This window comes from Elaeis guineensis, chromosome 1 (genome assembly GCF_000442705.2).
Source record: "Elaeis guineensis isolate ETL-2024a chromosome 1, EG11, whole genome shotgun sequence".
NCBI classification, from domain to species: Eukaryota; Viridiplantae; Streptophyta; class Magnoliopsida; order Arecales; family Arecaceae; genus Elaeis; species Elaeis guineensis.
The window spans coordinates 89,318,815-89,331,405 of record NC_025993.2 but is presented as its reverse complement, the minus strand read 5'-3'; the positions used below and the strand labels follow the sequence as shown (position 1 = coordinate 89,331,405).

The following is a 12,591-nucleotide window of genomic DNA, read 5'->3' as shown; positions in this document are numbered from 1 at the left end:
TCAAAATCGAAGCATATATTAGGAGTGTGAGGTTGTGAGATTTAACAAAACTTCAAACATAAAGTGGTAAAGCCTAAAATGTTTAACTGTTGAAATTAGTCAACCACCAAGGAAGAAAAGTGTCTCCATATGTTCGTGAGAGTGAGGATGAGTGCTGGCCTACTCAAGTCAATTTGGAAACCATGGATCTAAATGTGATTCGAGATTGAAGAGAATCACATAATTTTTATTATATTTTATTTTTTTATATTTTTTTTATTGCTATACTCATCTTGATTTTCAAATTTCTATATTAAGTTTACTCGTCTCAAACTCAGCTAAGAAATTATTACTTTAATACTTTTTGTAAACGAAGCTAAGAAATCAATATAAGCCATGTCTTGTTTTGCTCCCCTATAGTAATTATAGTAGTTATGTGCATGCATGCATTCAGGTCTTATGCAATGGTAATAATATCAAACTATGTTATCTATTCTACCTTCTTCCACCACAACCACTCTCCCTCTGGCAGTTGAAGTATAAGGCAGCAGCAGGCGGTCCAAGGTTATAATATGCTGCGAAGTCCCTGGTTTCGAAGTTTTGGCGCCACCCGGGTGCATCAACGGTTTGCCGTGTCTCCTGTCGGAAAAGGACAAACACAATACGGTGAATCCCAGCTGATGGTCGTGGGCTCTCGTAGCTGACTATTGTATTTCCTGAAACAATTCGTTTCCACTGTCAGTGCTTTGGCAATTGGAAGTTCCATTGGTTGCAGTTGGGATAGGAGTGCAAAAAGAGTACTCTTCCACCAAATCGCATTTCTCTGGAAAACTTACAGTATGACCTAGCAATTTCTTAACACTCTCTAGGAATTCATCCTTTCAGAATCTTTTTCAGATACTTAGTACTGCTGCTCAAAAACGCCAACTTTAGGCATGCATATCTTAACATTGATATATGGTGTGTGCAATGCAGAAAAACAAAGACAAACTGATCCATGGCATATAAAGTGCAAAATAGGAGAGGAAGAGTCCTGGTGCAACAGTAACGTTACTGCATAGATGTCACAAGTTTAAAACATAAAAACAGCTTTTATATGCAGGATTCAGACCCTCTCCAAACTCAACAATGGCTGGAGTCTTGTACACTGAACCACCATTTTTTTTTTTCTTATTTTCTTTTAGGAGTGGGAATGTGCATCAATGATAAATAATGTGCTATACTTTTTAAACTATGTATGTTTATGATATACATCATCACGAACAGCCAAATATATAGCATTGTTTTAATACTATGGCATAGTATAAAATACTGATTTTCATATGCTAAAATGAAAAATATATTTACGAGGCTGTAATAATATGATAAAGATTAAAAAAAAACAATACTGACTATGCAGTATCTCATCTTGGAAAAGAAAAATGTATTGCAATTGTTTACTTAGATTACACATTATAATTAGCACATAAGCAGAAAAGTACATGCAAACTTGAGTTTGAGATATAATTGCAAATATTATAAAATAATTATCACTAATCTTTAAATTTTTTTCAGAATTGGAGGTTGTTTCCGTAGGGTATTAGAATGTCAATGTCATATATAATGCAACAAATCTATTGGGATGTTTCATATATTTATGGATAAAATGCCTCCACATATAGAATTATATATATTTTATTTCTTAAAGATGTCGATGCCTACTTATTTATATGTATTTTAGTAATGAAATCCTAAGCTATAGTTGTAATCATCAGCTAGTCACCAACCTCTGACAATCAATTTTCTTAGAATTTAAAATAGTAAAACTTGTTTGAATAAAAAGTAAAACTTATAGACTTGAAGTTAGTCTTTGTTCTCTTAATTCCCTAGTCCACAAGTAAAAGTAATTGCATCACTTTTATTTCTTTTTCATCTCAATCAAACTCTCTTAATTAGCAGTAAAATTAAGGATTATGCCTCTCCATTTACAAAAGAAACCCCCCCCCCCCCCACTTTAGTTTCATGTAAAAGCCTCTTTATCTCTTCCAATTTTTCCTTTCCTCCAGCTTTTCACAAAACCTTTTGCCCACCTAAAAAAAAAAAAGGTTCTTTGTGTATGCATGTGCCATTGTCTTCCCGTCTTGGAGTTTTCAGAGAAGTTAAGTGACCATAAAGCCAAAAATTTTAAACTCTACTTTGGTTTTCTAGCTGCTAATTAAAGTCATTCTTTTCTTTGTAGAATATTGTAAGAAAGCTTATTCTTCATAAAAATAACTGGTTCAGTCAACTAACATTTGAATTTGTGAATATTATCGTTTTGTCATTGTAATTTTTTAGAGAAATATATGTCTTGTACTATAGCTAGATTTTGTTTATTCTACTGTACTCCTTAATTATTAGTATCACTTGGGGTTTAAATAATATTTTATCCTTCTAAGAATCACTTTTCATTTTTATAATTATTTTAAGAGTAAGAGATGAAGTGAAATTATATTTATATAATGTTCTGAGAGTATTCATTTCTTGCATTTCAAGCCAATGCATTGGAAATTAAGAAACCACGATTTGGATGTTCTTTTCTGAAATCTTTTTTTTTTTTTTTTTTGTGAAGCATGAAAATTACATTATGCATTACCTTTTTATTGTTGCAAATGACTGCAAGGTTGAAGACTTGAGAAGGCGGGTAGAAATCTTTTGCCCTACAATATTTGTTGAACTAGGAGTTCCAGATTAAAGTGAAAACAAAGGGTTATCAGGTCTTTCTTTTAAATGTTTGGCAATATATTTCATAAAGAATTATTGTATAAGGAGTTAATATCATTCAGGTTCGATTGAGTTAATTCGAGTTAGTCTTGGTCTAAATGCAAGCAAGTACAGACCAGATCACATCTAACCCCAGATTTTGGATTTATTTCTGATTCGATCATGGAAAAAATTGTATCTGTCTGACCCTCAAAAGAAATTGCTCACCAAAGAAAGTAAGAACAAAATTAAAAAGGATGACTCAATGCAGGTGTTGCACCCATCTGAAATAAGTGAAGATTTTAATGGAAGCATTTACTAGATATTGCTTACCCCTTCAATCCATGATCAGCTGTAGCACCCTGTTTAAGTCTTGTCACGTAAAACTACTAATGCAAATAATAATATATATGGCTCACGTCACGAGCCATGCATGCAATATAAATCATCCAATCCCAAGAGGCAACAGCCAAAAGGTGCATGGGCCCCACACAAATCAAAATGCAAGGCGGGTCCAGCAAACTACCACGCCACCTGCGAGCCCACCAATGATTGTTTTTGGGCCCACAAGCTGCGCTTGATGTAAATACTACTCAAGAAAACACAACCATCCAAAATGTTTGTTTTATTGTTCGGTGGGATCATGTGTTCTGGGTGCGGTTACATGTACACATTTTTCCTTCGGGAGAGTATCCCACACTATGGGTACATCATGGCCGTCTATTTACTTTGATTTTCTTGTGGGCCCCACACAAAATAAAGCATCGGTCAAGCTGCAGCCGTCCATCTACTTTGATTTCCGGTTGGAAGCCTTGCCATTTGTCTCAAGTGGGGCCCACACAAAGAATACATAATCATGTACATCTGGAGGTAGCGCTGTTGGGCAGATCAGAACCGTCCAACTGCTTACTCTTCAGGTCAGCCCTGCATCAAAAATAGGTGGGGTCATATATAAGAGGTGGGGCCCCTACCCCCTCTCTTGCACGCGTGCTTTGCACGTGCACTACCAAGTATACGGTTATTTACATTTCTGCATCTCAGTTCTCTCTCTGTGATAATTTTTCACACACTCTCTCCTTTTTTTTTTTTTTTTTTAAGGAAAAAATCTCTAGTTTTCTTCATTTGAAAAATAATAGGATGCATCAGCCTTCAATCAGAGCCCTTGACACATTCTAGTTTGTCCAGTACCAACAAAGAGATGAGTGCTTTGAATAAGAGACACACAAACCAGACTGTGTTTAGATTGGTAGGTACATGTGCACTTCTCAAAGGTTGTTGCATCCTAATATTTTTCTTAAAATCAATATGTCAAGTGATCATAATGCACATTCATCTGCTGCAGCTAGGCAAAATACCATGCAGGCATGTATATGTGTATGGCCTATTTGCAGCAAATGTTGTGCATATGGCTAATGCAAAGATCCACCTGTAGAGCAGGGGTTATTACTTCATCATATGGTTGGACTCATAAGGGAAAAAATATATGTTTTTTTTCTTGCTTACTATTTCTAGTTTCTTGTGTCGTAATTGCGATTTCCATTGTTTCCTTAAACCTATAGATGATTGAAGCTAATTTGATATATTATAAGCAAATGACTAGAATTTGTATGGAGCATTCAAAAAACAGATTTTCATTTGTATAGGATTTTAGAAGTTTCTTTTGCATTTACCAGTCTTAGATGTCAAAACATTAACTAAGAAATTTTTTTGTTGCGTAAAGCTGGATAAGTTCTTGAGAGGATTAAAGCTGAATAAGTTGCAAAAAACATCGATCTGATCCATTTGAAGCTTTATATAGAAGGTTTGTGGCTTGTATGCAAATAAGGCACTTGTGCTTTTGCAGTGATGCTGCTCCAAATATGTGGACAGTGCCCATGCGTAGGGCACTCAGTTTGCTTAAAAGATAGGAATAGCCAAAGCACCCTTAAAACCATGAGCACACATTGGAATAACCTCATATTCTGCCAGTTCAAAAGTTCAATCTGATATTCTTTTTCTTCTGTTTCTTGGTATTATTATATATCTTCTTTTTGCTTACTAAAATAATTCACTACAATTGATTTGAGAAAAGTTAAACCAGCCTGGCCACATTTTTGTTTCATTGGCTGCTGGTCAAGTTCAAAAATATGGATTACTTTATAGCAGCATATCATATATGAAGCAGAGGGCTCATACATTTTATTATTATCGCACAGTTAGGAGGAGATTAATAGCGTTAACATCACCCACCAAAATTTGCATCAGCTGTTTCCGGGATGTCAGTCACCAACCTACAAACAGAAAATAACCATTAGAAAGATAAAATTAGTACCTGCTCAAATATGCTGACATGGTAAACTTTATAAAGTTGCCATAGTTACAGATATTTTTGCATATAAATATGATAAAGGTACTTGATTAGTACCTTACTGAAGTTCTGCAATGCAATCTCATCACATACCCATTTCCCACATTCATGGCAGATTAGTAATGTGATTATATAAGCTCCATGAATGGCCAAGTGGAGGGACTCTGACTGGTCTAATTGTTACCGGTTCCCTAATGGCCTAAAATAATAACACCAATCACTTGGCCTTGCTTGGCTAAGACAAGCGGGTTTGCTTGCAAAAGAAGAAAATATCTTGATCAGATATTAACTTTTTTAAAAAATTGCCACACATGCATATACTTAAATATCTCTCTCTCTCTCTCTCTCTCTCTCTCTCTCTCTCTCTCTCTCTCTGTGAGCATATATATGTATGTATGTATATATGCTGTATATACGCATACTTGCATGTTTGTGCTGGCATGCGTGTCCCTGTGCTTGTATGCATGCATGTGTATGTGTGCATACATATGTGTCTGCATATAAATACATATTCATATGCGCATGCGTGTTATCAAGCACATGGCAATTTTTTATATAGTTGTGTGCTTTAGTTGCATGATTACACTATTCTTGTGTTGGATGCGGGCATGCATAGTATTAAATGTAAATTTAGAGGAATGTAAAAAAGTCTATGACAACATGATGGTTCTTACAATTCTTTGGAAAATGCTCCTTGTGTTAGACATCATTCAGTTTTATTTTAATTCAGTCCGGCCATTTTGCACAATTAAAGTAGTTAAGCTTACGGTAGTCTATCAAATACAGTGCGATGATTTTTTAATGGATATCAGAAACCATTTAGGAAAAGAAAAAAAAATGTGCTATTGAATTTTAAAGAGAGCTAGAGTGCAACATAATCAGAATATCTTACCTAATAGCACAAAAAAATGGATACTCTGACTGGTTGGTTCAGTGGAAGAAACACCCCTCTCATACTTGGGAGGGCTAGGTTCAAATCCTGCATGTTGTCTAGGTAAGGTGGCCTCTTAAACTTTGATAATAAAATGATTATAGATATTTTTATTAGCGACAAGCACTTTTTTACCCCAGCTAATTTACATGAGTTCATAAATCATACCTCAACAAGTTTTTAGCTAGAACCATATCAATATTCATGATAGGAGCAAATTTAGTTCATAAAAATAGAACTCAGCAAGCGTAAGAGAATAACTAATGAGAATAACAATTGTATGGAATTAATCAGAGATTGATTTTGTGCCCTAGTAACCTAAAAGATATTTCTTATTGCTAAAGAATACTACACATAATATCCTTGACATCAGTAACACTAGAAGAAAGATATTATCATGCATATGACTAGTTGGTTGAATCATAGAGGAACACTTATACTCAGTAAAGCAAAAACACTAAATTAAAATTTATTAACAATTTTGCAAGTTGTTAGTTAAAGTGAGTTTTAAAGATTGAGCAATAGAAATTTAGCTTATATTTTGAGGACTACGGTGAATATGCTTTTTTGGAATGACCATAGTAAATATTTAAGACAAATATATTGAATAGTCTACAAGCATGATACTCTTCTACGCTCAGACTAGAACTCCTCGTTAACAGATCAAGGGACACAAACGTACACAACTCTTCGCTTGTCCGCATAAACTCTGGGACTCAGTAGTCCAATCAGCATCATATAACTTTGCTCGCAGAAAAGAGTGTAAAGAACTATTTAAGTACCATCAGAAGTTAAGAAAAAAATTAGTTTGATAAAAGAATCAACCAACTCTCTTATTATTTTATTTTCCATGCATAAGATATGCATCTAAAAATGTGCGTACGTGCACCTATACGCACGCATGAAGTTGATGCTTCTGGTAATAAATGGAGAAGTGCAGGTCAATCATTTAACCGTCCCAAGTGCCAAAAAATTATACACCAAAAAAAAAGGGCCAAAAAAATAATTTCCTCCAGCCGAAAAGACAATATGATGCTTTCAAGAATGATCATAAAAAACTGGGCAAATAAAATTTGTCTGCAGATCATATGAAAAACCATGTGCTTCCTTGCATCTTACAGACAAATCACTAAAGTTAAACGTTAATGGATTGCTCATGATATTACAACCTTGTAGAATGGCACGACTGGTGTGATCTAGCTTGCACTCATAAAAGGGAATGATCAAGCTCTGAATAAACCAAACATATATTTCTGGAGACCAGGCGATGTCTTCAAATAGTATATAACCATGTTTCTATCATGCAAAGACCCTTCTTGTTTATGTAATTACAATTTATGCAACTTCAGTTTAGCCTCTAACTTTGGTTTAATATTTTCTTTAAACTATAAGGTTTTCTTGTTAAATATTACAACTATATATTTCATACACAAGCCTTTCTTTTCTCCTTATGAAAATTAATTACTACAAATATATATACCATAGAAAGCCTGGACCTTTTAGAGTTTAGCTTTAAAAATAAAATACAAAAAATAAAACTCAAATGAATCTTGGCCACCTGAAATCAAGATAGATCAGTATTGTTTTTATCAACAAAAAGAGTTTTCTAAATAAAAATGAAAAGATAAAATCAACAAATTACCACTAGAATATGATGTAAAGTTTAAGCTCACCAATGCAGATACTCTCGATAGGTGGGATTGCTTGGGCTTGGTGCATCAGGATCCACCATCACCTTATAAAATTATAATCGAATTGTGCAATATCAATAATTTAAAGAAGACCACAAGAACCATATATATAGAATTTGGAGCAAAGAATCCTCAAGATTATGCATTTTATAGAAAATCAATGAATAAAATCTTTGATATATATATCTAAGCCATAAACATGTTTCTATGCTTTAACATCTTCAAACATGCAACTCTAATAATGGCACGGGTAGTAAGTTATATCATCTAAGCTACATACCCATTATTTTAATGGCTAGAATTTGTAAAGACGTCTCTCACAACACAATTTCACGTATGGGACCTTACCAACCGAACTGCTCCACACCCTCCCCCCTCCCTCCCTCATTAACAAGATATTCAATGTCCAATTCAACTCATATATAAGAATAACTAAGTCATCCAATTATGAAAGTAAACCACAGAGAGAAAAGGCGAAGATTCAATATGTTAAGGATGGCTTATGTCCTTTTGTTTTTGTACCTTTTTCCCCTAAATATTTTGTATTATATTAGATTTTAAGTTTAAGTACCGAATATAAATATTCATAGATGATATATGTTAGAAAAAATCAAAACAAGTAATAAGCTAAGAAGCCTTAAAAATTAGATGAATCCTCCAGATCGATGGGATGGTAGTGGCCTATGATTGTCAAGGATTATCATAAAATACTCATCTTTTATTCTATATTATATTTCCCTATGTATATTACAAAACAACATAAATCATATATATGTTAAAATAATACAGTTAAAATAATTTGCAACTGAAGAGTTCCTGAAAAATAGATGAACTCGATGGATCTTAGTATTCTACATATATAAACGTACAAGTAGATTATACATAAAGTATTTATCAAGCAGCAAGTTTCTCGTACAGTTAAGCGTTTTTTTTTTTAAAAAAAAAACGAGACTGAGAATATATTTGATCATCTTTTTCAGCGAAGTTGAAAATTGATTAAAAGCTTGTTAGTTTAGAAATAATTGTAGCTAAAGCTATAGAAAACTATTATGAACCGCTCCTAATAATTTTCATCCAGTGGTTTCCGATGTTTTTTCCTCTTCCTTTTCTTTCTTTGAGAGCTTTCTTAACCTTATTTAATTCTGATTTTCCACCTACACATAATTTGTCAGTTCGCCTTCAGAGTTTCAAAGCATATGAAGGATCTAGGAATAAAACATATTAGATTTTTTTTTTTAATTTTTTAATAACTTGGCTATACTGACCATATGGGAGACTCTTAGCTCGCCAGGAATAAGACTACTAAACTAATTTAACAATTAGTCCCTCTAATACACAGTTATACTTCGCTTCTATACAAAATTGTGCATGTTCTGACCTGTTTTTAGTCAAACATAGGCACTAAAAACTTAATGGCCATCAAAACTAAGGGCTGGGAATAAATTCCCTGCTCAATATAGGTCCTCAAAATTAAATTGGCAAGAAAACAAATGGTGGGAGTTACTTTTTCGCATTGGTTAAGGTGCAAACTAGTTATACAAGAGATGGCTGAGTTGAAAATGCATAGGAGATGACTAACACCATCTCTCTCTCTCTCTCTCTCGCCCTCACCCCCACCCCACCGCACGCCCCAATATAAACCTCAAGACATGGATATAGGCTTGAGTTAAGAATTAATTCCTTCCAGGAAAACTACTTTTATCCCATATAAGCAATTACAAAGCTACTCAACACTTGGCCAACTTGGACAGCTTGAGTCAGCAATTTCTCTCCTTTACTCATGAGATCTGCGATCTGTCCAAGTTTGCTTCAAGTTATGCATAGGGCATATGACAGACTTTATAATTAGCTAAACGGCCTAGCGGGACTGCACTAGTGGAAGAGATAATCCACTGAAATCAGACAAAGTTTAACTACTATGATAATTACTTACAAGGGTGTAGAGCCTCCTTTGGTCATTCCCTCCAATCTCTACCCATGGCTCATGCTCCACAGCAGATGGCCTCAGCCCCGTCCCATTAGTGAGTTCCTTACCATTGTACACTACTCTCATGCTAGCGGACCGCACAAAAGGATCCAGGACATCACCAATGATTTGTCCTAAGACCAAAGGGTCCCTCCCTCGTATCATTGCCTATGAAGCTTAGAAGAAAATTAAACAAGTATTAAACTTCTCAAAAAGGATGAAAGATTAGCAGTTCAGATGGACCTTGGTGGCAGAGGGAGAAGAGGTTGTCCCTATATATAGTAGAAGACCAAGGTGCAAGGCATCCACTTTATGTTAAGAGCATGTTGCTGTTGTTGCGGTACCTCCCGTGGCTTGGAATCTATTCATCTTTTTCTCCTTTCTTCTTGTACTGTCGTTCTCTCTCTCTACAGGCTTATCAATGTTGGCTTGGAGATACAAGATGAGCCTCCCAGCCTGCTCATGGGCAAATGGCCACTGAATGCTAGGAGGTTCTAGTTGTGAATAATATGTATATCTACGTGCTAAAACCTCTTATATATTCCCAAGATCTAGCTAGAGAAAGGCTTTGTTACTAATTTATAACAAATTAAACGTGGCTTTCGGCCTGGCCGGGCCTTCCCCGGATGGCGCCCGCCCAGGACCAGCACCACTGGCGTTGCCGCGAATCGTGGCCTCGTGGGGTTAGGGTTGGACCCATCAAGAGGTCGCGTTCTGGTCAGGCTAGTGAGCACTCAGCTGGACAAAGATTCTGAGCCAAGGCAAGCGGAGATTGCTATCACTAGCAATGCTCTTTTCCCATAGTTTACTTTACCCCCGCACTTTCAGGGTATCTGGTGCCTCACTTTCACTTTAGTTTGGATGAGTTTATGTGGATTGTTCCGCTGTGGAATTCTGGCCTTCCCTCTCCCTTCTCTTGGTCTGCATGGTTGCATGTCTGTGAGCCGCTTGCTTGACGGTGGACGCGTTTGATGAGTTCACCTCTTGCCGGTATGACTATCGAGGTGGTTGGACACACGTCGGACACGCATTGCACTGTCGGCCATAGGCTCAACTTATACTTTCTCTACGTCTTTTCATGATATTTTATCTTTTTGATTGTATTCGTACTTGGGTACACCGTTGTATGATTATAATAATAATAATAATAAAATGTTTGATGCTTCCATTTAGCATGGGCGTGCAACACACGTGAAAATGTACGAGATGAATAGCCATAGCCATGTCACCCGATGCATCGCACATCTCATCGTACCTTTGCAATGTTTAAGATGAGGCTAGTTGTTTGTCACTTGAGCATCAAATTCGCATCTTGAGAGTGCCATGAGGCCAACATGGTATAAAAGGATCAAACAGTACTCCAAACATATCCCAATTTATCTGTTTCACATCATGGCTGAGAAGGTGATTCGAGAAGTCTGAAAAATTGCTATATGCAGATTATTGTTTAGTAGATCGTAGGAGGTAGAGAAAGTTTTTGCAATGATACGTTCTCTTAATTTGTTGTGTTGGAAGTAGAAGATGATTGTAATCAGAATATATGACTCTTGAATGTGCATAGATATGATGCTTATTGTGTAACAACCTGATCCTTTTCATCTGCTCTATATGATTTTTAAAGCAAAATCCAAAAAAACAAAAAAATTGAACCTCACATGCTGATCATGTGTGGCGAAAAAGAGGACTCCAGATGGAGTTTGCCTCCTCTTCTTGAGTTCGATTTGGACCGGAGATTAGAGCTATCGGAGCTCTAATTTCCGGCTATAACAAGCCCTCTGTGCTCTTCCTCTAAGTAACATGCCCCCAAATCCTGATCAACTATCGGCAAAATCTCTCGAAATCCCTAGGTCTTCCATCAATATTTCTCGACAGATCATCAATAACTTCCTCGCTAGAATGAGGTAATCAACCTCCATCTCTCTTCTATACTAATTTCTAAATCCCTCAACTGTTGTTGATTGCCTGATTGTCACTAATTGATTGTCGATTTTAGCTATGAGAGAGTTCTTAGTTTTAATTTCTTTTCTTGTTTTCCTTCCCTATCAACTATCGTGGTCGGGGCTGCTAACATGTTTTTTGATGGAGGCTGGTGCTGTAGCCATGATTGCTAGTGGTTGCTGCTGGGGATCACCGCTGCATGGTGTGGCTGACTTAGATTCTTTTTTTCCTTTCTCCTATTTTTGTATATATATTTCTCTTCTTCGATCGAGTCGGCCACCATTGCCAGATGGCACTGTGTTGGGACTAACAAGGGGGGGAGCCACCACCATTGTCGGAGCCATCGTGGTAGTCGAGGGTTTCGACCATGAAAGGCGGCTGGCCTAAAATCCCTTGATCTCCTATTATCAGGAAGAAGAAAGAAGAAAACAAGAAAAATAGAAAGAGAAGAAAAAAAAAAAGAAAAAAAAATGAAAATAAAGAGAGAAGAAAAAAATAAGAAAAAAGGGAGAGTTTCTCTTTCTTTCCTCTCTTTCCTTTCCCTCTTTTTATTTGCTTTCCTTAGTTTCTCTCTCCACTTTTTTCTCTATGAGTTTCTCTCTCTATAATTTTCTCTCTCGTCATGTATTTTTCTCTCTAGCAGTTTTATGAATCAATAGAGAGCCTAGATATCTAGATACACTCGAATTGAGCAATTAACCCTGTGAGGACATCATGATATCCTTGGGCTAGAGATGAGAGAGCTTAGAGAGATGCTCTAGGGATTCCGACAAGAGAGATTGCCCTCCATTCACCTCCAACGTTCTTTCCCTCCTGCTCGCTCCTCTCGCCACTATCCTGCAGCACATCGCCACCCCTCCTACCTTCACTCTTGTTCGTATAGCAGAGGGTCGACCACCTGGTGTCACGGGAGGGAAGCATCCGATCACGAAGAAGATGGTTCCCACATCCTCGATATACCTTCTGTAAGGCATCGTGGGGGAATATTGCTCCTTCTGAAACAACACATGCGCACCAT

General features: G+C 36.4%; 1 protein-coding gene across 2 annotated transcripts; it reads right to left on the bottom strand.

Annotated features, from left to right (window-relative positions):
- Positions 1-403: 403 nt before the first annotated feature.
- LOC105038131 (protein VERNALIZATION 3) lies at positions 404-10,189 on the bottom strand. 2 transcript variants are annotated; one of them, XM_010913838.4, is made up of 4 exons: positions 9,603-10,189; positions 7,652-7,713; positions 4,930-4,970; positions 404-695 (listed from the first exon to the last, which is right to left on the bottom strand). In XM_010913838.4, exons 1-4 carry the CDS (start codon positions 9,798-9,800, stop codon positions 475-477), a joined length of 522 nt encoding a protein of 173 aa, XP_010912140.1. In that variant the 5' UTR covers positions 9,801-10,189; the 3' UTR covers positions 404-474. The 2 variants fall into 2 exon arrangements, with proteins under 2 accessions (XP_010912140.1, XP_073112021.1); XM_073255920.1 differs by lacking the exon at positions 404-695 and adding an exon at positions 3,311-3,624 and having other exon boundaries at positions 9,603-10,171.
- Between the last annotated feature and the right edge of the window lie 2,402 nt (positions 10,190-12,591).

Coding starts and splice junctions, on each gene's coding strand:
- LOC105038131 (XM_010913838.4), bottom strand. CDS start 9,800: ATGATACGAGGGAGGGACCCTTTGGTCTTAGGACAAATCATTGGTGAT. Junction 7,714..9,602: donor AAAGGAGGCTCTACACCCTT/GTAAGTAATTAT, acceptor TAATTTTATAAG/GTGATGGTGGATCCTGATGC. Junction 696..4,929: donor AACAGCTGATGCAAATTTTG/GTGGGTGATGTT, acceptor GAATTGTTTCAG/GAAATACAATAGTCAGCTAC.